The following is a 26,498-nucleotide window of genomic DNA, read 5'->3' as shown; positions in this document are numbered from 1 at the left end:
TAGCAATGGAGTATTTATCATTTCTTCCTACATAACACTTAAGTCACATATATCATCAACTAAATGATGAAATTTTGAATAGACATAATTTACATACAGTTTATTGGATAGTCACGTATACAACATCAGAACAAGTTGCTTACAATGTTTTCGCATAGATTGTTGATTAGCAACTTGAAGTAAAACATTATTGATTATTTATTCATAAAATTTTACTAATAATATTAATTACAATTTAAAACAATAATAATTACAATAAAAGTAAAAATAATGTTTACAATACTGTAATTTGACTTTTACATAAATTCATATTTGTATTCAATTGCTTTCATTTATGTTATTTGATTAATTTTAATTAATAACAATATATATTAGGATTTTATACTGTCATTATTTTGTTCTACACAGTGTCTATGTACATATAGATATATTAATCTATATATTCATAGATATTAATATTTAACTTTGTATAACATTTTCAACAATTTACTTGAATAATAAGATTGCCTTTAGTAATCACTCAATCCGGAATCAAGTGAGGATTTTTTTTTATAATTATTAATTATTTAATAACAAGTTGACACTTAAGCCTCTCATAGATCACTCGACAATCCACAACAATCTTGAAAAATCTGCATTATGAGTATATGACAATTACTTCTATTGATACTATTTTTTTACAACTACAATTGATGAGTTATTATTATGAATTATAAGCGTAATGATTGTGGTATTTTTATATTGCGAAATTATTAATCCGCCTGCGGTATTTTACTTAAAAAAAGAAAAATAATATTTCTATTTATTATTAGTGATGAAATTTATAACAATAAATTCATGATTATTAATTAATTTCATTTAAAAAAAAATGAATGTTGTATTAACAAATGTAAGAATGCAAGCCTTTAACTTCAAAATGAAACTATCAGCATTATCGTTTCAACTTCAAGTAACGATATACTCTTTATTACTTTCATTGTTAATATTATTTATTTAACTTAGATTTCTTTGAAAATAATATTCAAAGATTTGTTACTTGAAATTGTTGGCTGTAACGACATGCCAACAATTTTTATTATCATGCAACTTAATATCTAATATGAATTTATCTTATCAATATTAACGCAATCAATTCTCGTTCGCACATACATTTTACATTATAGAATTATTATTATTTATTTTTTTATCCTGTTTATAGTTTTAATACTCCACACAGATAATATTCAACATTAATATTATACATTAACGACAAAAAAATATTTTTAAAATATTTCACATAGTAGGTAATAATAAATATCGAATTAGATTTTTAATTTACGATTTAGTAAATATTTTGTACAATAGTTGAAAACTTTTTATTATTGGAATAATTTATGAGAAGATATTTTTAACAACAAAAAAATTATCTATTATTGAAATAGGCCCCTTTATAGATCAAATGCCTTGGAAATTGGTTTTTTAAGATAGCAATAAAGTATTTATAGTATTTCTATCTACCTTAAGTTACATATATTTCAAGCGCATTTAAATAGATCAAACTATAAAAGCACAGGTGCAAATCCTCTGAAATAAAAATACCTACAATAACTTCTAATAAAATGATTTTTTTTTTGTTATTATAATAATAAGAGCCAATTATCTGATAAATTTTTCAATTTCATCTATAAAGCAATGTAAGAATAGTGATTGAAGTATCAATGATTAGAGTCATTTTACAACAAAAGTATCAAATAAACTAGTGGTACATTGCAGAGAATTTTAAGGGACAAAAGTTTGGCAGTGATATATTGAATCAATTGGAAGTAATAAATAAATTCTATCTATAAAATATAATAAAATAAAAGTGTTTTAAAAAATAAAAATAACCATTCTATTTCATATTCAAGATTATTCAGCACCTTATGTTCTAATGACTTTAACCATCAGATAAATCATACTGAATTTAGATAATTTTCATTTACTTACAATTAAATTAGGTTTTTTTTTTTATTAACTTATAGTCCTAATAGAGCGTGTGCACAACGCAATCACGTTCAGGCAATTGACGAACTTTCATTGAACCATCTGCACCACATGAAAATAATCGTCCTGCTGAATCTACATGTAATTGTGTCACACCCTAAAAATGAAAATAATTTATTTTTAGATTTTATTTTATTCTCTATTTATTATGAGAGGTTGAATGATTCGATGATATATCCAAATATACCTGGCCAATATTCTTGAAGAAACTTGACCTTGGATGTTCTCCCGGAAATGAATATAATAATGAATGGACGGTCAAACCCCACACCTATGAATAAAAAATCATTTAAATACAAGTTCTAACTATTAATTTATTTATTTCTTAATTGATTGATATTAATTACCTTAATATCTCCATCACCAGCTCCACTGACGAAAAATTCTTCGTGCGGATCTAGTGCTAAGCATTTAATAGCGGATTCATGAGCCTGGAATCGATGTCTTTGTTGTCTTTGTCGTACATCAAATATCGTGATGTCACCTTTTTTACCTCCGCTTATTAGTAATTGATGTTGAGGAGCGAGAATTACCGAACTTGCTCCTTGTTCATGACATGTAAACCCTAAAAAACAAAAATCATTGTACAATTGCCTCCTTTACAAGCATGTTTTAAAAATAAATAAATATATATATTTACCTTGTACCAGTGATTTATTTTGAGGGAGAAGAGTATCCCATAGAGCAACATTCCGACCTTCAGAACCATGACCAGCTGTCGCAACAAGACTACAAGCTCCAAGGAAAACGAAATCTGCTGTTACTTTGCTGTGACATTGATATGTCTAAAAAAATATTAATTATAAGATAGGTAATCTTAAATTTTAACTATGTAATTAACAAGTTTTTGAAGTAACTCTACTAACAAAGAATGGACGAGCAGTTCCTTCTCTACATGCCACTTGGAATAAACTGAGATGACCGTCAGAATCAGCAACGCCAAATTTATTTCCATGTTGTGAAAAGTGAACTCGTGTCACTTTAGCAAAAGTTCCTGCAGGCCTTGGTGTTGATACTGCAGTTTGATGACCCCATTCCCACAAAGATACAGATCCATCTTGCGAACCGGTTAAGTCTAATGAAATAAATAATATTCAGTAATTAACAATCAATTAATATTTCTTTAAAAATTTATACAAATGAATACTCAAAATAAGTTACTTACACAGAGGTAACAATGGATGTGCAGAAACTCTTCTAATACCGTCAATTTTGTGCTTCAAGATCTGATACAACAGAATATAAATATTATTAATTTATTTTGATATTCATATCATAAATAATTAATCAACACGAACAATTATATTTTTAAATAGAATTAAATGTAATTATCATTAAACGGTAATGAATTAGTGAAAATTGAAGAAAAAAAATCATTAAATAGATGCTGTTATGAAAGATGGATTATGTGTAAATGCAACATGCCAAAAAATTCCATTATTAACACGTTCACGACTTAACTAAAAAATTAACTAGTAAAAAACATTTATCCATTCCTTCAATAACATGCAGTCGTGAAGGTGTCAAAGATATTTTTAAAATCACTCAAAGCTATTGTTTTCATGTTTAATGAACTGAAGAAATGTATGAATTAATTTGTTTAAAGCTGATAGATATTTTTCTTTCTAATAGTTACATATTAGTTAATAATAATAAGCCATTTTTAGATAATTATATAAATATAAATGGCTTTTTCAAGCATTTTTCTAGTAAAATATGTTCAACAATATTAAATTAGACATTGAAAGCAAAAAATCAAAAATAATTATTGAACAAATTTCAAGAAAAAAAAAGAATAATTTATCCTTAGCATTTTAAAGATTAAACTTGCAATAAGAGAGCAAAAAAAATTATTAATTATTATTACAAAGCAAAAGTAAATTGAAGAACTGCAATTTAAATATTTTTGAATATTCTAATTTATCTAAAAATACAATTAAGTAGCAATATTGCTCCATTAGTTCAGTTCAATTTAAAAATTCTAAAAAGCAACATTCATATGAATCAGTAGCAAACTCAAAGCATTTATATCTCTAATATCTTTTAATATTTATTTAAAATCATTCCAATGTATCAATTAAATAAAATTTATATATCTTTGAAAATACTTTGAATTAACTATAGCTTTATCAAGTGTTAAATATAAGAATGGACATGAAACACTTTGGTACTAGGAATGGCTAGGGTTTGTTTAGATGTTAGTCTCACCGGCTTTAATAAGTGTTTGCTCCTATCAGCAACAAACTGACAGAAGCGCAGGTCGTGGGAGCCAGGAAAAGCGGGCATCCCCTTCATCTGATTGAGCGCGTGAGCCATCAGGTCAGTGAGACGCAGACCAAATTAGATGTTAGGCAAGCATTGAACAAGCAACATTGTCTCCGTCACCACTTGTGCGTTACCCCAAAACCCAATACGCGCTACATCCTCATACTTATTTCTTTCTTTATATTTTATTTGATCGTTCATTACTTCATTATAATCATATACATCATTATTAGGATTTTGAATTTATCAATATAAAACCCCATTAAAATATCAATTTTAATAATTCAATCATCATTTAACTATTGTCAATGCTTATCAAAAAAATAGTTTTAAATTCTCGTGATATTCAGTGTACTATGCCCCAAGGGGTGAGGCGCAATGCTATATTTACCTCCCGAGTATCCATGCATATTATGATATTAATTATTATTTAATTTTACAATTTACACCCACGAATGTAGCAGTACACAATGACGTTTCTTTATATGTATAATATATATATAGAAAGAATAGATAAAGAAAAATAAATAATAAACTAAGAGCGGTTTTAAGATGAATTAAAAAGGAAATAATTAGTAAAGTGTTTGACATAGTTATCGTGTAGTGCTAATGTTGACAGAAAAATTTGATTGTTTCAGTGCTTAATTATAAAATGATGTGACGGGTCTAAATAAAAATTTAAGCCACTATGAATTACACAGAATATCACTTTGTGTACAATCCTACGGGATTTGATGGAAAAAAATAAGTAGAAGAATATACAAAGAAAGTTAGATACGTTCATACTGACTTATTTGATTAAATATACATGTATGACTTACAAAGACATACATATATATATTATTAGTTATTTATTTATTATACTTATGTATTATGTTATTTATGTATTTTTGAATTAATATGATTATTCACGATCAATTAATTGATTACGAATTCTTTTCTATTTTGTGATATTATTATTAGATTATTCTTAGATGTAATAAAGGTAATTAATCAAAGGTTAGCTTACCACACTTGCTCCACGTCCACTTTGACTGGCGATGCCCGATTGAGGTTGAGGAGTATTTGGTAATGGATTTTGTGCAAGAAGTGGTCTATCTGCAGCCGTCTGTTGAGTCAACAAAATATTGTATTAATATTAAATAATAAAATTTTATTTTAAATAACTTACTTGTATGACTAGAAAACTGGTTGGCTGAGGTTCAGGTTCTACCGATTTATTTAAATTAATAATATCAAATTCGCATTCATCCTCAAGCCACGATGGAAGTTCAAGTAGCAGTGAAATATCCATTTCTTGTACTTCTCTTGGCGTTGCAAGGGCCATTAGTCCAGGATTGACCTGAATAAATTGTATTAAATAATTAATTAATTCCTTCAACTTAATATTTAGAATATACTAGATTCAACGATAAATTACCTGGTTGAGACAGAAGGCACTGATACTATCTTGTTCTTTATGTATAATTCTAACAGGTTCAGGAAGACTAGTTGTTCCACTGTCACTACCCTTGTCTTCACTTGTACCACGAGTTACGCTATCTACAGCTGACGGTGAATTTTCAAACATTGAAGACAGTGATCGGTGTTTGCCAAAAATTGCACGTATAAAAATGTCTTGAACAGATTCTTGACGAACGAGGTAACACCAGAGACGATTGACAGGCGCTGATGAAGCAAGACGAGTGTTGAAAGGTGTATTACCTTTTTCTAAAAGAGATCTATATTTATGAATAGCTGGCTTTCCTGGTGATGGTACTGGATCAGGTGCACATCCCGGAATGTAATTAGCGGGTGGTGGACCCTTAGCTTCTAATTCTTCTCTCAAAGTTTCTTCCCATTGAGCCACAACACCTAATGTACCATGAATCAATGGACTGCTAACTGGCAGTTCTTGCAGTTCAATGCCAGCAACATTGAGGAAATCTTGAAGCTGTTGTTGAAGTATTTTAACTACTGCTAATTTTATGATACACCAACTGATCCCATTGGGATTCAAGTGTTCAGTATTGTCCTTTGGTTTACTCTTTGGTTTTACGTTTGTATCAAATACATCTTCATCTTCTTCAGATGAGCCAAGATCTGTGACTGCTGAATCAGAGGAATCATAGTCTATTTCATCGGCGTATTCACTTTCAATTCGAGGTTTCATAAGGAAATAAGACACCATACTCATTTGAGGTGAAACAAACTGTTCTCGATATGTTGGTTTATCTTCTTTGATATTTGGTTGTTGTCCTGTAAACTGACCCAGTAACTTCATATTCAACTTGACTCTCTGTTTAGTAAGTGATGTCATCGTATTCCAAACACCACCAGCTGCTGCTTGAATTTCACTAGAAATACTGTCGGCTCTTTCTACTGTAATGCTAGCGCTATTATCACGAGTATTTGTACTAGCAATACGTACTAATTTCTTTACTCCTCCACCAAATAAACATGACCACGTATTATTGTCAAAGTGATGTCCTACCAGTCTGTAGAGGATATGACTATCACAACTAGCTAATGCATACACAAATAAGCTCATAAATGTTGCGACAAATGATTCACAAAGTAGAATATTTAATTTAGGTGTATCTTCATCTTTTTCACGAGCAAGAAGTGCACGAAGATTTGTAACTCCAGGCCATTTTGATGGTGGTGTTGTGATTATTACACTTTCATCCAATGAATATCTACGATGATATCTATTTGATGCTACTAAATGACCACCGGAAAATGTTTCCACTTCAGCAACTGCTGGAAAACTATCTGGTTGCTGATGTTTCATGACAAATGTATCTGAATCACACAGTGATTGGTAAATACAAGCACTCAAAGCTATTGCCAGATCTCGCATGATAAAAACTTCGCAGTAGTGAGAATTTCTGTCTAATGCTGGAGGATTACGTAATTCTACTAGAGTTTGTAGCATATCATGTGCTAAAGACTGTAAATGTCTAACAGGATCAGCAACAACAGTTTTATTAGAAGCAACACTTGCACTGAGAAGAGGCAAAGTTGTTGGGAAAGGTAAAGGACTCAACAGTTGTTGTTGAGTCTTTTCTTGCTGTAATTCTTGAAGTAATAAAACTAACTCCATCCGAACTGATGCTAGTCCACCACCTGATGCTCCATGCAAAGAGCAATAAGATAACAAAGTTCGTAACAAAGTTTCATTGGCTTTTAGCCATTTCTTTCGTCTTGCAGCTCTTTGAACCTTGGCTTCAAAGTCCAGCTTTTCAGCTACCAAAATTTCATGAAGTGTCGGCTGTTCACCGGGTCGATATGGAGCAATATCATCAACCATTCCTCCTTCATACTCAGTAACATTTGTTACATCACCATCGGCATTAGCACTATAATTACATAGTTGTCTCAAGGCATCTACTTCACGTTCTAGCCAAACATATAACTGATAACGAAGTTGTCCACCATCTACTTCAAATCCTGTTGCTAATGTTGATAACTCTTCCATGAGAATCTTCAAACAAGCAACAAATTTCAATTGTTGCGCCATGATGTCTAACTGTGCTGGTTGTTTCGGGGATTCTGCACGTGCATCTTGTTTTTTCTCTTCATCGAGGTTTTCATCTACTTTCATGGTCATTGGAGGACTATCTGGATCTTCAGCAGTTTCATCATCATCATCCCATTTAAGTTCCAATTCATCTGGTTCTTTTATTATAGGTTGAGACCAATCAATTGTAGAACTACCCCAATCCATTGATGAACTTGCTTCTGCTGGATTATCTTCTTTAGTAGAATTATCCCATTTAATTATTCCTGTATCTATCTGGAAGTCTTGTGCTCTAGATTTACTTGGACTATTAAGCAAACTAGGACTTTCTTCTCCATTGGGATCCATTACTTTATTCGGTAATTTCGATAATACTTCAAGAGCTAATGCAGGACATCCAGCTTTAAAATGAGCATGAGCTGTGGTAAAATACAGTTGCCGTTCTAAAGGAGTAATACTATCTTCTAACAACAATTGTTTATCTGGTTGGCCTTTTGACTCAGTACCATAACTAAATCCTGATATGACTATAGATGTTGCTTTTTTCTTATCTTGTGCAGTTGATGCAATGTATTGTCTAATCAATAAAGGATGAGTTCTTAAATAAACATAAAAATTGAAAACATTAGGATTTGCCGTTGCACCTTCAGGTTTTTCGGATTCGTCATTGTATTGAGAATGTGCAGTGCCAACATTTGTTAATAAAAGCGTATTTAATGATCCTGAATAGTCTTTGAGTAACCATAAAGCCATACTTCTTAAAAATGGATCAGGATGTGCTCTGTTAATATCTGGATTACTACCATCTGCGTCACAGCCTAAAATTTCTTCATAAAGCAGTCGTTTTAAGTTAGGAGAAGTCATGTCATCTTCATAAAGTCTTGCTATTACCATTGCTAGTTGAATATCATTGAGTTTATTCAGACAAATATCAATAGCATCTCTTAAAGCTCCAGCTAATAAAAAGAAAGCTGCAGCATGTTCAAATCTTTGTTTTCCCAATAAGGCATATGCATTTTTTAAAGCTGCTTTTCTCCATCGATCTTCAACAAAATTATTTGAGAAAAATCCAGTCATTCTCTCATCTCTTTTATTTCTAAATAAACCCCAGACTAGATTTTTTTTCTTCATAGCCAGATAATAAATTGCAGCATCAAGTGGATCTTGATTTTGTTGGAATGCAGCTTTAGCTATTTTTTCAATGCATGTTTTTAATACATTATTATTTCGAATCCACCAACCTACTCCGAGTTCTTTCAGAACTGACCATTTTGGTTGGCCTTTAGCATAAGATGGAATAAGACCAAGCAATTCTTCTTCTGTCTCAGAATGGAAAGCCCAAACAAGATTATTAGTTGACACTCCTTGTTTTTGGAATTGAGCTCGCTGTGCCAGAGGAAGACAACGAATAAGATAATTATAATGTTTCATAGCTAAAAGGAATCTTAGGCCACAGTCATCTAGAGAATTAGTTGATATTGTTTCACCATCAGGAATTCCAGTTAAATTTTCCTTTGCAATTGCTGTCTTAGCAGCATCGATAGCGAACCGTTCAGCGAAATCGACATTACAGGTTGATACAGTATCTGCTAAAGCAAGAAGATGCATTTGATCTAAACTGGACAATCCAGGAAGATGCGTATGTGTTAATAAACGTGAAAGAAGTCTTCCTTGTCTAGGTCCAAAGTGTGATATTCCTTGTCTCTCAGGTACTGATGATCTTCGATCTTTTTGTCTAGAGCATTCGTAGCCTTCATCTAGCATATCATCCAAAGATTCTTCTTCATCAATATTTCCATCGAATAACTTATTGTAATCTTGTTTGTCTTCACTTTGCATTTGAGTCGCATTTGTTTCTTTGTCAGCAATCAACAGAGTCCATAAAGGTAATGGGGATATAGAAGTTATCTCAGCATAATCTAGAGTAAGTTCTTCTGGTATTTGAGTCGTTGAGCCTCTAGGCTCAAGTGGAGATGTTGTTCCTGGATAATTGACTGACATTGTTCTTGATCTTGACCAACCTCCCCGTTGTTTTACAACAGTCTCATCTTCAATTCTAATTGAATAAGAACTTGAGATACATCTGACCAAGTGAGCTAAGATTGCTTTTACCCATCGAATTTTTCCAGAGTTAAGTAATTCCATCAACTGCTTTGGATGATATTGAGGAAGAACTGGACATGCGATTCGAGATGCTTCAAATAGCCCATAGTCTGGCATGTAATCAATGCTAACAGTATCATTTTGCATACCTCGTTTCTTCTTTGCGTCTAACATCGTTAAATTAATGCTACTGACTCGAGAGAGATGAGGGATCGATGATACATTAGCCAACCTTCTTTGTGATGTTTCTTGGGCAAGAGTTCTTAAATCTTCATCACGTAGATTTCGACTTGCTTGGAATTCATCAGACTCTTGATGTTGTAAATTTGAATGGAAGCATTCATTTGTTGGATTTGGTTTCCATTGTGAATAAACGTGCATTTCTGAATCCATTCCTACAACGAGAATTCCATCTCTTACCCAAGAGATTTGCATAGGAAGTGGTGGTAAACCATCGGCAGTGGTAAGTTTTATTTTTCTCAACTTCATCCATCGAATTTCATCAACAAATTGTGGCTGAGCAAGTGAGGAAGTTTTCCGTAAAATTGGTCTATTGTTACTTCTTGACTCTTTCATTGCTTTCATGTTTGCTTGAGCTAAATCAGAGCAAACAGGAGTGAAAAGCATAATTTTCGAACCAACACCAACAGTCAATATATGTGATCCATCTTCTTTAGAAACCCAGTCAAGTTGAACAAGATGTTTTTGAGTTAAAGGGCATGTATTTCCATTTTCAATGATAGATTTTCTCAATGATTGAAGAGTGCTGAAAGAAGGAACTGCTAAAAGTCCTGCATTAGTTTTAGATTCTCCATTTTCTCCATTCCTTGGAGACCTAATATCTTCATGGCTTAAAGTCTGAAGTACCTGAGTGAGTCTCTGTTTCTTTTGTAAAAATCTACTATCATACAAATAACTCAAGTCTAAATGTTGATCAACTTGGATTCGTGGTAAATGAATATTTTTCAAGTGAATAGTATCTTCTAAAATCCACTCACTGCCACCAGTACTTTCACATTCATAAATTGCAACGCATAGATTAACGTACCGAGAATCGGGATCAGACTTAGTAGGCCTAGTAAAAGATTTACCATATTTATAAGCACAAGCAATACGTCCGCTATACGCTGCACTAATATTTAAAGGTTGTCCTGAAATATCTATGGTTGATTCTTGATCTTTTCTAATCATCTCCCACTCACACCATTCATATTGCAGAATGTCATCGGGCTCAGTTTTTGTCACTTTACATTTCCAAAACCTTACAGTGCTGTCACTGCATGCAGTCACAACAATGTAAGGAGCAAAACATGCAGGATAAATAGACGAACTGCTCAAATGTCCAGCAGCTGGAGCAGCATGAACTACTTCCACACCATCTGGAAGTGGTAATTCTTGTGTACAAACTTTGGTTGTGGTAATTAAAACATGACTATTATGATGACGACGATGAATAAATGAAGAATCATAATCTGCTTGACTAGAGCGTCTACTTCTGCCACCTGTCTGACTTGGTCTACGGGATCTTCTTCCTTCAGAGTGACGACCCGGAGTTCCTTCTTCATCTTCATCTTGAACTAAATGCGAGTCCGGAACATACATCATGGAGCCAGTAAGTCCAATTGTTTCTGGTTGGGAAGCAATAACTAATCTCCACATATGTACTGTTGTTCCCTTTTGTGTCCTTTCAAGTACAACAATATAGAAGGGCTCTTCGAAGATTGATGATTGTTGAAGGTCAACCATAGCATCAAGGGTCGACTCCATTAAGCCTAGATCATTAGCTGAAGTGTCAACTCCCGTCTGTTTCTCATCATTTCTCTCCCCAGTGATTAGTTGTTCTTGAAATACATGAAGAAATTGTGTATTCTGCCAGTCATGCGTAGCATCAGAAATCGCATCTAATTGAATAATACATCCAGGTCGAGCAGTTGACTGTTGAGAGACTATTTTTATCCGATCATGAATCGAATGTCTAATTCCATCATCAGATGAAATATCAGTAGATAAACTCGCCATTGAATCCATCATTCTACTTCGTCGTTCACTAATAGACACTTCAGCTAATAAAGTCCGAGCATCAATTACAGCTTGATACACTCTTAAACACTGACCATCACTAGCAACAAAACATGCACTTGCAGAATTCGAAAGATTTCCTAAAGTTGTGCTTGGTAATAATGTAGGTATCCAAGCGACATTACTAAAAGCCGAAATTTCTGGAGAATTTATTCTCGCTAATTCCGATACTCCACCACTTTTAGATAAAGGACCAACAGGATCCACACGCCAAAGTATTAATTCACTACAAAAACCTGTAGCTGACATAATATCGGTATTATTTTGGTTATTATTTCGATTTTCTTCATTTTCATTATTTTGATTTTGACCATCGGAATTTTGAGGATTGTATTCCGGGATGTTATGATGAGACGTAGTTACCAAAAGAGGTAAAACTGGATGACAAGTGATATCATTCACACGGAATCGATGCCCCGAAGCTCTGCAAGCATGTCCAATACTTAAAACTTGAGAAAACTTTGTTTTGTCTGCAAAAGTAAGTTGCCAAAGATTTAAGGTTCCATTTGAATGTTTAGAAACCATTGAAACCATTGGACTTGGATGTTTCAATATTTCGTTAACCGCTTCTTGAGCTTGTTCACCATTTTTAGCCGCAGGACCATTCTGAGTTGTATTAGTTTCTTTTGAGGTAACAGCATTTTGGACATTTTGTAAAAGTTCTTGTCCAGCTTTCGATGTTAATGTTGATTGCTCTTCGTCTTGTTCAATCAAACTTGGTAATGGTGTAGATACTTCCACATGGTCTGTAGGTTTTGCAGATGATTTAGCAACTTCTCGAATATTCAATAAAGGTCCACCAGTATTGTGAGAATACATAGATACATTGTGGCTCATAGTTGATGCATCGCCTAAGGGAAAAGCATTTGGAATTCGTGTGGAAAATGATATTTGTGCTTGCCTAAAGGAACCTGGATGATATTCGTCTAACCACTCAATATGCCATATCAGAAAACTGCCATCAATAGGATGAATCGAAAATAGAAGGTCAGGGTTATGATGCCAATCACGCAGTAGAGTTTCGATTTTAGTGTCCAGTGAGTCTGGAGCATGGTTCATAGTTGATGTTGCATCAGTAGCTATTGAATTTATCGAGGTAGTATTGCTGAAATAGATAAAATAAATGTTTTAAGAATGACATTTATAGGTTTCCAATAGGTGAGTAGAAAAAAAATACCTGAGACTTTGGTGAGAATGTCCACTATGTGGTAAACTATGATGAGAAGAACCCGTATGTGTTGTATGATGTTCATCACTACTGTGATCGTCTTGACTTGCTGTCCGAGCACCAACAGCTGATTTGGAATTCGACTGATGTCGCGATGCTTTCTCTAGAGGATTTGCCATACCATAACACGATAAAATACTTCCTGTGATATATTAACAAAACATGCTAACCATGCATCATGCATAGATTTAACTTTTTATATAACTATTCTTTTTTCAATTAATATGAAAAAAAATATTACAACTTATAATGTATTTAAATTTTAAATTCATACTCACTTGGTGTATGTTCATCTTCAGAATCATGATCAACATGATCTGATTCATGATGTCGAAGACCTTCTTCTTTTTCTACAACTTTCCGCGTCAACTCCTAATTACAAATTTAATTATTAGCATATAATTAATTAATTTTTCAAATGAATATTTACAAAGTTAGATTACCTGAAGAATATTTTCAGCTTGCATAGTAAAATGCATTTCCTTGTTATTCAACCAATGCAAGATAAAATTCGGTTCTCTTTCAGGATCACCCGTGATAAGACTCGGCACCAATGGTATATCTATAACATCAATATAGACTATTGTTGGTCCATTACTATTGTTTTGTGTAACGACTTATCGATCCAAATTTCAATAAAGTCATAGCTCTTGAACTTGTTACATATTTTAATTACATACCAGTTTCAGCATTAATACTGGCAGCCAGGTGAAAATGCATGCCAGGATAATGCCCAGTACTTTGATAATTATTATGAAAATCATGGACAGAATATGTTGAAGGCAAAGTAGGAAGAGTTGGAGCAGAATGACCTGCTTGATGCTGCTGTTGTTTAGCATGACGTCGTATATGAAAACAAGTCCTGCAATAATTTACATCATCAGTGTCCCATCTATTTCAAAATAATAAGGCATTTAAGTGCAATTCATTCAAATAAATAATCAAGTACTTCATATGTTTCAGGCGTTGCATAAACCGATGTTTATGCATGCTATGATGGCGATGCTTGCCATGATGTCCATGTCGGTCTGATCCTTCAAACTGACTCATATTCGCCAGACCTTCAATCTCCGGTGGTATTGTTTCAGCCCAAACGCGACAGATGTTGTCACGACATGAAGTCACCAACATGTTTGATACTGAACCTCTAGTGTTGTTAACAATATGATAATATTAGATTAAGTTCTCATAATGACGTGTAATATATCGTTACATGACAATCATATTAAGATAACAAATGCTTACTTGGGCATATATTTACTAGTTTTGCGCCAAGATAAGTGTGTCACAGCGCGGGGATGTGCTACATAAACAAAGCTATAGCTGTCATTTAATATCGATTGGCCGAAGCTCAAGTGATCCATGCTTCTCATTGGGAAAACTGTAATCATTTCCAATAGATTATTATTTACTTTATGTAATCCAATCCATATTTGATGGATTTAGTGAAATATATACTGATGATTCATCAATTACTACTTACGTTGTTTATTTTCAAACCATATTTTTACAAGTCTATCATTACGTCCTGTAGTCGCAAATAAAGTTCCATCAGGACTAAAACTCATCAAATGAACTGGCGTAGCCGTTCGACATTTCCACACACAATTCCAAGCACCAGGTTCATTTCCGGAGCTTGCGTCTCCAGGACATGGGCTCTCTGCTTCTCCTCCGATAGAAAATGTCACTGTGTCGGCTGTAATAAAATCGAATACTTGGTACCGAAAAATATAAAGCTGAAAAAATGTTCATTAGGCAGATAGTACTACTAAATATGTGCTATTCAATCTGATAAATAATTGAAACAATAATAAAAATATAAAATATATGTTAGCAAAAACGTTACGCTTCAATCAGAATTGCCGTGAGTTGCTTTTATCATTAAAGTAAAATAATTAAGAGCAATAAACATACATAAATAAATGCAAATAATTAAAGCTCTGCAAATGAATGATCACGATTGTGAAATTAAATAATCAAGAATCCGTCAAATGTGGTCTTTGTTTAAATATCAACCAACTGACGTCTTCTTACGTATGAACGATGAAATGAATGAAGCTTTATTGAATAATATTCATGCACAAAATTCATGTGTTTAACGTTCATTCTAGCAACGAATGAACTCACGATCTTGAGATGAACTTGCTGTAACATTCTGATTGGCTCCTGTTGTAACTTCCTCGGTTTGCGTGTTTTTCGGCTTTACTGCTGTACAATGTCATTATCCATTTTATTATTTGTATATACATTACGACTTATTACTACTATTTTAAATTAATAAAAATGTCTATTTATAACTTACTGTTTTCTTCTTGAAATGGTTGAATATTCTGATGCCATAGCTGCAAAAGTTCGCCTCCAGTTAACAAACGTGTTCCTTCCAGATTCCATGACAGTGAAGTAATGTTGGATTCTGTTTGTAAACTGCCCGTTTGAACCCATCGGTACTCCAATTGCTGTATAATTGATTTTTATTTTAGTATAATTCTTTTATTGATTAAGAATGACTTTACGTTATAACTCACATGTGAACAAGTGCTATGAATGAGTGGAGTCGGTTCAAAAATACAAATTTGGTTCTCATAAGCTGCTGCAATTTTTCCTGTATCAGTACTGCAATCCAAACAACTGATACGAATGTAATTATGAACTGCTCCTGGTATAATCTGAACTCTCTCAAAGTTACTTGCCAAAATGACAATATTACATCCAGCAGCATACGCCTGAAAACATGAAATGAATATGTGTCTTAATATTAATAAAATAATGTGTAAATTAATGTACAAATGTTTACAACAGGTTGTTGATTAAAAACAATCACAGTTGAAGATAACTTATTCTTAATATCATTAAGAAAGTTATATAATGAAATGTTAGATACTACTACGGTGTAATGTAATTTTCAATATAATAATGAGATATGGTTGGGTTGAGTGTGTTACAATCAACGTTATATCAAGAAGTTATTGGAAAGTTAAGCTTTATCATGGCAGGTCTTTTTTAAATAAAAAATTAGTCATTATATGAATAAATGGTGCAACAATACTTGGTTAATTAGAACAATTAGTTCATCTTATTATTTTCTGAAACAAAAATCCAATAGAGATATAAATATTATGGATAATCTATTAGCTTTAAATAATAGGTTAAAATGTCAGATTAAGTTTAGTCATATCGATTACTTGATTTAATTCTAAAACTTTTACAGCTCTACGAATATTGTAATTCTGGTACCACCAGACACAAAATTATTACTAGTAGTAAAAGTGCACTAATACCTCTCTAAGAGCTTATTCATATTCAAAACTACATACGTACTGAAATAGTCTTGCCAGATGTGTGCAAAAGTGTCATTTAATCAGCTGACTAAATTCGATTGTACTTTACCACAATTTATTAAAATAACCCTGATATATTAAATCATCATTCAGGATTATTAAAGTTGTGATATTAAATGATAACACCCCAAGTAGAGCGTAGGTATAAGCAAGAATGATATTGATATATGAATAATATATAATAAACTTACAGTGAATGATATTCCTTCGACAGAGCCGACAGCATAACAGCGGTCTCCTGCATTGCAGGCTCCGCTTAATATTTGATGGCAATTCATGTTTTATAATCAAGTCTAGTTCATATTTATATAAATACTTTGGAAGATAATGTGCCTTCCGACGGTTTACGCCGTGCTTAATACACACTACACCAACTCAAACCCTCAAGGACTAGTCAAAATTGACGTGACACGGTGATCCAGCAGTGGAGCAGCAGCCATCTTTAAATGGACCCTACTACACTGTTGCCACATTTCCATGACGCGCTGTTGGAGCGTCATTTACTATAATATACAATTTTTTTTACCAAGTTATTAGAATTAATCTATTAGTCTATTTATAAGATAATTTTTTCTTAATTATATAAGTTACAATTAGCACAAAAAAAGTTTTGCAAGCCAATTTTTATATTGAATTAAATTTATTATTAAATTTTGAGTAGATTCAAATTTGCGCGCTTTAATATAGATGGCAGTACACGCATTTTCAAAATTCAAAAAATATGGCGGACATTAACGCGAAAAGTAGTTATAATTGTTGTAAACAAATAATAAATAAAGTGTGTTTTGTTTAAATTTATTGAATAACAATATAATAAATATGTATAAAAGAGTGTTTTGTTGTACGTATAATTTAATTATATTATTATACAAATAGAATGTTTAAGTTTGCGAGAAATTTTGTTCAATGTTTTTCAAAGGTCACGGCCGTTTTTTATTCAATTTACGCCTCTACGTCTTCAAATCAATAAATAATAGATATCTGCCCATTAGATTAAGTGCCATTGCTTAATCATTTTAAAATAAATTAATAAAGTTCATGATAGTTAATAATTATAGTTCTATATGTAGTGTATTGAATAATAAATTGAAGGTTATTTAATTCATAATTAAAACAATTTATTTACTAAAATTAGTTATAAAATAAGTCAGTTTGAATAATTATATTTCATCATTTATTCATTAAGTTGACAAAGCATTGCAACGCCCCTTATGATCCAATGTTCCTTTGATTTGATCGTTGGTAAATCAATGGCGATTACAAAATTCGTTGAGTGTCCTGTTGTTGATATAACACCTTTTCTTTCACTCGTTTTATATACAGGACAGGCATAAGTATTTTTCTTTATCACTTCTTCTCGTTTTTTTGGAATTAACCATATCTATCATTTCAAATAATATATTATCAGAACAAATAAATAATAAAATACATGTGATAGACACATATCCATATCTATTCTTACGTAAGGAACTTTATCATAGAGTATTTTCGGAAAGCTTTCTTCTAGAATCATATTTTCTTCATCGAATCTTGCACCATCTAAAAATAGACCATAAATATATACTCCATCACTTGGGGCAGTAGATACAGAAGTTTCTCTCAGGATTTCAAAATCATATACTAAGAGATCAATAGCAATGTGATATTTTCTAGCAAAATTCTGACGAGCTCCAGTTAAAAATGCTTGTGTAAAATAAAATCCAGAGATCCAAAATGCAGCTGGTGCTCCTTGATCATACCATGTCTAAAAATAATTAAAAATAATTTTTTCAATTGTATTATATTATTATAATTTATTAATTATACCTGAAGGAATTTTATTCGCTGTAAAAAATCATTAATATAATTTCCTAGAGGTTTCAATGATGGATATGAGTATCTTTTCCACCAAGAAGACACCTTCCCAATCATGATTGCCTGTGCTACTTCTTCCAGTTCAGTTGTCATGACAATGAACCCTGAAATGCAATACTGTTGTTGATGGTCTTTAGCGGAAAGACTATTATTCTATCCATAATTTTCAACTAAAAGAATAAAACCTTTGATTGCTCGCTGGACATTTATAAGACTTGATCGAATGCAGCTGAGCAATTTATTAAATCGACTCATTTCTTGAATTAAAACTGTATTCATACTTTGGTTGTATGAAGTTGGATACTTCTCAAGTGCTTTTTCAAGATTAAAATCAGTTGGAAGTTTGTTCAAAATATCAGTCGTCACCGAGAGAATTATATCATCAGATGACTTCTCTGTTATTCCGGTAGCTTTACTTTCCTGTAATGAAATTCAAAAATAAAATATGAGATCTGGAATATTGAACCTTACTTTTTTTTTCATTCAATTGATGATTAAAGTCGAGATTTATTTTTTATTTATCTTCAAATAATTCAAGAAATTATTTTTACCTCTTGTTCCCATAAATCCTTATTGATGCATCAAGAAAAAATTAGTTTTTTTATTTTAACTTATTAATAAAAATATATTTATATATTTTATTCTTACCCATCGATCCTTTAGTTTATGGTAAACATTTTTAAATAGATCAAAAAAATTACAATAGCAGCTAATAAATTTTTTTTTGTTACAGCATTATCTACAGTTACCTGAGTTAATAAAAGAGATGAGCATAATAGTTCAGTCTCTTGCTGATCTTTGATAATATCAGCATTTTCATGCATTCCAAATACGCTTGGGGGTGTAGTTAAAGGAAGTTGTTTTGTATACTCCAGGTAAGCACTATATTCTCTAGCAGTAGGACAATAATAAATGTCAGAGGTCACGTCGAATAAATATTTTTCCTGTGTGAGAACATCCCTAAAATAAATATTTCACTTGAATTGATGAATAAATAAACATCACATGACTTTTATTTATAATCTGTGATTGTGATGAAATATTTTAATAATACATACTCGTTATAATACTTTGATAAAATAGTATTTAATGCTCGTCGATCCCAAATATCAGTAACTCTTCCACCATAATTGCATTCACCTGTTAAATATTTCAATGCTTCAAACTGCACATCCTGGTATTGATTTAAATAAATTTGCAACTGTTGTACGCTGATGCGAAGATCACTTTCATTAAACTCGTACGCATTATTCCATCCAATAGCACCAAACTTCCTACGTTCTTGGACAACTCCGTGAAAAAAACAAAGACTATAGAGAAGTTTTTTAAAAGTCTCAGACTGTTTACATGATTCGAAGAAATCAGGATCACTAATTGGATCACTCAGATATGATTTAATTATGTTAGCACGTAAGCCTTTAGGTGGTTCATTAGTCATTTTCACACTGTTTTGAAGAACTGTGATAGGGAAATAATCAACAGGATAACTGGTCAACCATAATCTAAAATCAGGATGAGCAGAATCTGCTGTTAATCCTTCACAGATTTTTTCCAATGTTCCCATCCAGCTTTTAGCCAAATGGCAATTTTGAAGAAAAATCCAATAGCCATGTTTCATTCCATTGTTCACTAATTCCTCAGCTATTACTCCTTGTCCTAAAAATAATTAATTTGTTAATTTCAATGGTTATTGTATTTGACTACTTTCAAAAAAATATGTCCAAATGAATGAAAAACATTGATGAGATTTGGAGCATCAAACAGTTCAATCAGTAGCCTTGTTTTATTTATATACAATCAGAAGAGTAAATATTAATTAATATATTTAATTAATTACTTGAATATTTTTGTTCAATATTTTTTAAATACCCAATAAATTCGTGGAATTAATAAGCGATGAAATTAGGGGTTTTATTTAAAATTTATTACCTTGTCCCAACGATAGAGAAAAAAATCGACTCGTTTCATAACCCTGGCTATCAGCAAATTTATGCAGTACTTGTATTGGATTTGCTCCCGGCGTTAGGATAAATATTAATGGTATCGTGTTCATTGAATCATTGTAACATGATTCTAAATTGAATGGCGGAGGATCAATGAATTTTGGACCCAGCTCAGCTAAATAATAATAATAATATCAATACATTAATTATAATATCAATAATTTAAAATATAAATAAATATTTATAAGAATGATTTTTTTTTTTACATTTCACATAATCCTGAACAGCTAAAATCATTTTATCAGGTCGAATACATTTGAGAATTAAAAGTCTTTGAAATTTAGTCATTTTATCAAAAGGACTTGGTATTGATACAGTTTCTGGCTCTTTAGAATCAAATAATTCCTTCCAGAGGGCATTATCCTTTGAAAATGAATCTTTAATACCCTAAAGGAAAATACTTTTTATTATTTTTTGCAATTATTTTAATTTAAAATTAATGAAAACAATAATAAACGTAATTATAAATTCATATATTCATATAAATGCCTTTGCTCAATTAACATTTTCAATGCAGTCAAAGATCAAAGACCATTCAGTTGATGTTAATTAGTTAAATTAATATTATGAGTTTAAAGTAATAAAAAAAAATTAATCATAAATTTTGTAGTCTCTCTACTTTATAGTTGCTTTTACACTTGTTTATTAAATTGTATAAAATATTTATAAAAAATATTTTAAAATGAAATAGTTTAATTATTACTTACTATAAAGTCTGGAAGATTGTTTAGTCGACATAACTCATCCCACAGTTTGGCTGGAAGCCAAGTGCAAGGATTTAATAAAGGATTTTCAAGTCCTACACCACCAGTTAATAAAAATAGCCAGTTGCTAGACGAAATATCGGATTTCAATCGATTTGAAATATTTATAGAGAGCAGCATAGAAAATAAAAGCTTATCTTTTTCGAAGAGAGATCTACAAATGTTTACATAAAGGGAATATGTAAAATTTTGTGTTAACTCTTTTAAGCGAGTTTCTGTATTTTCTGATTGTCCTGTGTTATCGATTGACATTTTAAATAGATTTATAAACCAACTGAGAGAGTACTGGTACATGGGATCAATGTTTGCTAAGACCTCTGTAATTAATAGCAATTAAAATGAATGCATTTGTTTTTTTTTGTAGTTTAAATTATACTTGGCAATTAAATGTATAGATTTACCAATTGTGAAAAAAAGGACTGTTGAATACTCTGCTATTGAATTATATTGGAGTCTTGTTTCATCAATTGATTTCTCAGTAATTTGAGTAGCAGCTTCTTTAGATTGAATATCATTACTTAATGTTTTAGAGGAAGTTAATACTGTAATCGTTTCTTCATCATCTAGAATATTCCCTGGAGATGTGGATAATATTTCTAATATTTTATTCTCTGTTTCTTTCAACAACCTTTAATAAGTAAAAGTGAATTGAAAATAATTCGACTATTGAATTTGATATTTATTATTGCTCACTTTTTATTATTAGCACTCTGAATAATAAGAGAATTCCTTTCTGATTCTAAATCTGGTCGTTCTTTAGCAACTACTATGTTCAATAGTTGATCTTCCAGACCACTTGGAGTGATGGTGAAATTGAGAAGAGTTACTTTAACTACGATTTCTGGTAAATAATGTGGATTACTCATTCTTGTAGTCATATAAAATCTGAAAGGTAAAAAAGAAATATTTCAATAAAGTAGAAAGCTGATTTAATTCTGTAACTTGGAAGGTTGTATATTTATTATACCTAAAATTTGAATTATATTCAATCACAGAATCTCCAAGTTTTATACATAAAGCTCCTCCTTGTTTGAAAGTTTGTTTGAGTAAGAGAGGCTCCAAAACAGCATCCAATTCTTCTCCAATATTCTCAAGTAAAACAGGTTGACCAAACTGTATTCCATTTTCTAATAGTCTACTGTAATCAGGTTGGGAGAGTTGAATAACATTCATATTATTTTGTTTCTCCATATTTTTAATCCACTTGTTTGCTTGGCCCTGAGGATCAATTATTAGTGGCCATCGTCTTGCATTGCTATTAATTCACAAATCATTTTTAATTTTTTAATATTTGAGTTTTTCAATTAGTTAGCAAGATTAAATTATAAATTAATTACTTTATGATAACCCCATTATCGATAGAGAATGAGTCATTTGGTAATTCATTTATCATCCAAGATCTCACAAGAACTGGATCACCAAGTACATCTTTTAGGGAAAAATTTTCTGTACAAATCACATTTAAACTTTTACATCTCTCAACCCATAATTTGATTTGCTTGGCTCGATAAGGTGTCGTGAAAACTCCTAAATACGCAATTACTCCTGAGGCTATTATGATATCACCAGTTAAACGATCGTACCTAGATTTAAATTTGAGTTTGATTAAACAATTTTCCATAACAAGAGCAAACCATCCAATTATTTAACAGCTGGTCATAAACCAATTACTATTGACACGCTCAAAGATGAACGTTCTAAAGCATGTCAATAACAGATGGGTAGAAATTTTTTTTCAATAGAGTGATTAAAAATTTTTTTAATAAAAAAAAATCACACATTCAACTGATTATAAAGTTCAATAAATAAATGGCTTACCGCTCTCCTAATTCCCTAGCACTTTTTGTCCACCGACTAGACTCTCCACCAAGTCCACTAATTAATTCTTCAGCACGTTTCAATTTTTGTTCACAGTCAGTAACTTTATCCATCATCTTTTGATAATCAGCTTTTCTTGAAGCCAAGTCTGCTTCGAGGAGTGCATGTTTCCTCTGCAAATATTTCATTTGACAATAAATTCTCTTTAGAAATTCATTGTACAAAAATACTTAAACACTTGAAATTAAAATTTTACCTGTATTTCACCTAATTGTGCTCGCTTAGTGCTCAATTTCTCCATGGCTTCATTGTAAACTTTTTGTGCTTCGACTAAAGCTTTCTTCTTTGGTGCAACCACTTTAGCAACTTTGTCGTACTCCGATATAGCATAAACCCATTTGCATAAACCCTCACAGGCAGTCGATGAAGCTTTAACTTTGTCTGGGTCAAAGTTGGCATTGGCTAGGTAATCTTTACGTATTATGGTCATTACTCGTTCAGGAATATTATCCCTATCGAAATTAATTAGAGAATCTAAGAATTTAACATCTGCTAGAACTTTTAATGATGCTTTCCAATAATCGTCTGTAATTTTTCCATCTCCTGTTTGGATTCTTTCCGGTTTTATTTCCTGTTACAAGTTTGGAAAAAAGTTTTTTTTTAAAGAAACTCATGACTTGTAATGAAACATGACAATGTCATTCTACAATAATTGTTCGCACTTTTAAAATACAAATACTCTCCATGACAAGCTTGACATTAGCAGGTGGGCTTTTCATTGATCTTACAACAGCAATATCAGTGGTTGTAAGTGTATTTAGAGCTTCCTGAGCTTGCATTAAAATTGGCATTGCTTCAGATAAATTTTCATCGCATTCAGTTTTTATTACTTCAGCTTCAGCAGCTGCTCTCTGTAAAATAAAAACATTTGAGCTAAAAGTGTTAAGTGCATGTTTCACATAAAGTTGTTACATACCATAGCTGCTTCTTCATCGATTTTCACGACCTTTTCTACTTCAGCTACTTCCAAACTCTCTTTCTCTACAGTTGTTACTATTTTCTGAACATCATGAGCAGATGAGACCAGAAGTGGCTGTAAATCAGTCAAAGTTTTTTGCATCTCGCCTATTTGCTTTTGAGTTGAGTTGAGACTTTCAACACCACCCTCATATCGAGTTTTTGCAAGCATTATTTCTCTGTAATAAAATATTTTTCATTCATGAATGAAAATTATTTGAACTTTTTGCAAGTGTTATTAATTATTTTACTAAAAAAAAATAAAGGATCACTAGTGAATTAATTTGAGAGCAACAATTTAAAAAACGAATTTAAATCAGAGGGTGAGATATGGAGGAGTAAATTAAAAAACCTCTGAATAATTCAATTTTAGGATGCTATTAAAAAAGATAATTAAAAATTAATATCAGTTTTTCTGCTCTATTTTATTTTTTATATTTCAGCAATCCTTCATTTAAGTATAACTTTGTTATTTTTTCATCTCTTACTTCCTTTTTTTGATCAAAAGATCTTTGAATGTGTTTATCATTTCAAGATACGAAGTTGGAGTGACATAATTGTATCTTCTTAACCGAGTATAGAACTCTTTACTTAACACTTGAGTGGAAGTGTGAAAGAATTGACACATATTAACGCCAGCTTCTCTCTCATGATCAGATAACTCGATTTCACCTAGAAATTTTGTTGCTACAGCCAATAGAGCATCTTCTGGCCAAGGCTATCAATTATCATCATTCACAATGTTAGAAGTCAACTAAAATTTATCTCTAAAAATAACTAAATATTTTTTAAGTCACTAAAAATTTAAATTACTTGCAGCCAGTCAATTGTACAACAATTAACCAATGCTGGAAATGTTCTGATTTTATTGCGAAAACCATCTCCAATTGGTGACATTGCAAGCACAATATGCAATTGATCTCGAACTATTTGTACGAATAAATTAAATAGAGCAACTGTGCTACCATCAGTTTGCATAGCTCGTTCTCTCTGTCGATCAACTTGACGCATCCTTTCACATATTTCCGCTTTTTCATCAGCATTGAAAATGTTTGGAACCTGAAGAATGTTATTTTTATTTTATCTAAAAAATTCTATTATGCTTCATCCAATTGTAAATAGTTGACAAAAACTTGAGATAACCTCGCCAGAGTTAAGCATATTGCTGATGTCTTCAAGAAAACTTTCTTGCTTTATTTGATTGTCAGTGAAAAGAAAAGAGGAATTTAACTCTGTAGCAGTAGCTTTCTTCAATATCTTCTTTATGTCTTCGTGCCATTCATGAATGCCATAATGCTTAGTGATTTCCACTTGAAAGAGATCGAATTCACATATATGAGACGCTAATCTTGCCATAGACTGCCTTCCAGAACCTCCAACACCAATGATCAATGCATGACCTCTAGGTTGTTTAATAATTCGAGCGATTCTAGATAAATGTTCTATGGCAAACCTGATGAAAAATAGATCATTTACTTATTGGATTCAATAGAGTAATTAATAAGCTTCGTTTGAAGAAAATAAACCTGAAGAGAACTAGATTCATTGGCTTCTTTGTCATGGAATTATACTCCACTAGATATCCCTCAACAATCGATTTTAATAATTCTAGGTCAGGAATTTCTTTGTACAATCTAACATCGGCTTTTGGATCAATAAAGTCACAATAAATGAGTTTTCTCAACTCTTGCTCACCGATCTGAAAAATATTTTCATTTTATTCGTAAATAAACACACAAATCTCATAAATTATAATGATGATTTTATAAACATACTGGTTTATTTGGATCTTCAGCAAGATCCTCAAATAGAGCATCAAAGTTTGACTCCATTCTTTGCTCTACCACAATCCGGAGTTGATGGATTAACCAATCAGTGTCAGATTTATCTATTAATCTATCTCCAAATACACGCAAGATCTCGTGCACCCAAAGCCTCTTCATGCATGCTAAAGTTGGCATTGATTCAGGAACTGACATGAGTACACCCTAGAACATCAAATTTTATTATTTTTTTTTATTGAGAAAATTTATTTCTGAAGATATTTAATTTACTTGTATGACTCTTGAAAAGTCACGCAGGTTGAATAAATAATGTGACTTTGATGGAGTTGGTAAAAGGTTTTCTAAACTTCGTTTATAAATATCTAGAGTTGCTTGAACTACTTGATCAATGCAAGGATCAAATTCTTTGCTGAAACCTCTGGAAAATTAATAAAAATGATGATTAATAGATTAAAATAATTTTTTAAATAACTAATAATTAAAAATATATTCAACCTTGTATCTAAATGCCATAAAACAATTTTGCTGAAAATCATGGTCATTATATCATCTTGAAACTCAGATATTCCAAGAGTAAAAAAATGTCTTTTAAATCTTGGAGTAATTTCTCTTTCTGCACTTTCTGGTGGACTCATAGCACACATTAGCTGTACTTCAATTAATTTAATAGGAGTTTTTTCTTTTTTATCATACCTAGCATAATGTTCCGAAATTAAAAGAG

General features: G+C 31.7%; 2 protein-coding genes and 1 long non-coding RNA gene across 6 annotated transcripts in view; 1 reads left to right on the top strand and 2 right to left on the bottom strand.

The window, feature by feature from the left end:
- Positions 1-79: 79 nt before the first annotated feature.
- On the bottom strand, positions 80-16,866 carry Rbcn-3A (Rabconnectin-3A). Of its 4 annotated transcripts, none has more exons than XM_035083068.1 (21): positions 16,729-16,866; positions 15,725-15,922; positions 15,502-15,655; positions 15,327-15,407; positions 14,683-14,895; positions 14,445-14,580; positions 14,149-14,346; positions 13,880-14,061; positions 13,643-13,761; positions 13,478-13,571; positions 13,149-13,341; positions 5,708-13,076; positions 5,459-5,629; positions 5,297-5,395; positions 3,188-3,248; positions 2,889-3,097; positions 2,663-2,807; positions 2,370-2,587; positions 2,210-2,293; positions 1,966-2,119; positions 80-1,563 (listed from the first exon to the last, which is right to left on the bottom strand). In XM_035083068.1, the coding sequence occupies exons 1-20, from the start codon at positions 16,813-16,815 to the stop codon at positions 2,003-2,005; spliced, it is 10,128 nt and encodes a 3,375-aa protein (XP_034938959.1). In that variant the 5' UTR covers positions 16,816-16,866; the 3' UTR covers positions 80-1,563; positions 1,966-2,002. The 4 variants fall into 4 exon arrangements, with proteins under 4 accessions (XP_034938959.1, XP_034938962.1, XP_034938961.1 ...); XM_035083071.1 differs by having other exon boundaries at positions 13,149-13,302; XM_035083070.1 differs by having other exon boundaries at positions 15,327-15,404.
- LOC118066777 (uncharacterized) overlaps positions 16,427-26,498 on the top strand; it is a 25,423-nt gene continuing 15,351 nt past the window's right edge. The window contains exons 1-3 of the long non-coding RNA XR_004690294.1: positions 16,427-16,675; positions 16,752-17,378; positions 19,125-19,266. This is a non-coding gene — a long non-coding RNA (uncharacterized lncRNA). The remainder of the gene's footprint in view (positions 16,676-16,751; positions 17,379-19,124; positions 19,267-26,498) is intronic.
- LOC118066763 (dynein heavy chain 7, axonemal-like) overlaps positions 17,634-26,498 on the bottom strand; it is a 16,332-nt gene continuing 7,467 nt past the window's right edge. Inside the window, 24 exon segments of the mRNA XM_035083073.1 lie at positions 17,634-17,918; positions 18,000-18,281; positions 18,344-18,495; positions 18,577-18,811; positions 19,093-19,351; positions 19,450-20,047; positions 20,321-20,509; positions 20,601-20,781; positions 21,102-21,475; positions 21,560-21,786; positions 21,852-22,043; positions 22,126-22,413; positions 22,496-22,741; positions 22,977-23,149; positions 23,233-23,607; positions 23,699-23,887; positions 23,953-24,172; positions 24,482-24,711; positions 24,807-25,052; positions 25,137-25,448; positions 25,450-25,692; positions 25,769-25,981; positions 26,048-26,195; positions 26,273-26,470. Of these exon segments, the coding sequence (XP_034938964.1) occupies positions 17,712-17,918; positions 18,000-18,281; positions 18,344-18,495; positions 18,577-18,811; positions 19,093-19,351; positions 19,450-20,047; positions 20,321-20,509; positions 20,601-20,781; positions 21,102-21,475; positions 21,560-21,786; positions 21,852-22,043; positions 22,126-22,413; positions 22,496-22,741; positions 22,977-23,149; positions 23,233-23,607; positions 23,699-23,887; positions 23,953-24,172; positions 24,482-24,711; positions 24,807-25,052; positions 25,137-25,448; positions 25,450-25,692; positions 25,769-25,981; positions 26,048-26,195; positions 26,273-26,470 (5,977 nt within the window). The 3' untranslated portion in view covers positions 17,634-17,711.

Source organism: Chelonus insularis, unplaced genomic scaffold (genome assembly GCF_013357705.1).
Source record: "Chelonus insularis isolate UGA/USDA-ARS -01 unplaced genomic scaffold, ASM1335770v1 contig_355_pilon, whole genome shotgun sequence".
In the NCBI taxonomy this organism is placed as follows: Eukaryota; Metazoa; Arthropoda; class Insecta; order Hymenoptera; family Braconidae; genus Chelonus; species Chelonus insularis.
The sequence above is the reverse complement of the archived record's forward strand: the minus strand, read 5'-3'. Positions and strand labels throughout refer to the sequence as shown.

Bases quoted from the DNA above. Each gene is read 5' to 3' on its own strand.
- Rbcn-3A (XM_035083068.1), bottom strand. From the start codon at position 16,815: ATGAATTGCCATCAAATATTAAGCGGAGCCTGCAATGCAGGAGACCGC. The intron at 15,656-15,724 runs GTGAGTTATAAC...TCAATTATACAG, and splicing joins TTCATAGCACTTGTTCACAT to CAATTGGAGTACCGATGGGT. The intron at 15,408-15,501 runs GTAAGTTATAAA...GACATTGTACAG, and splicing joins ACCATTTCAAGAAGAAAACA to CAGTAAAGCCGAAAAACACG.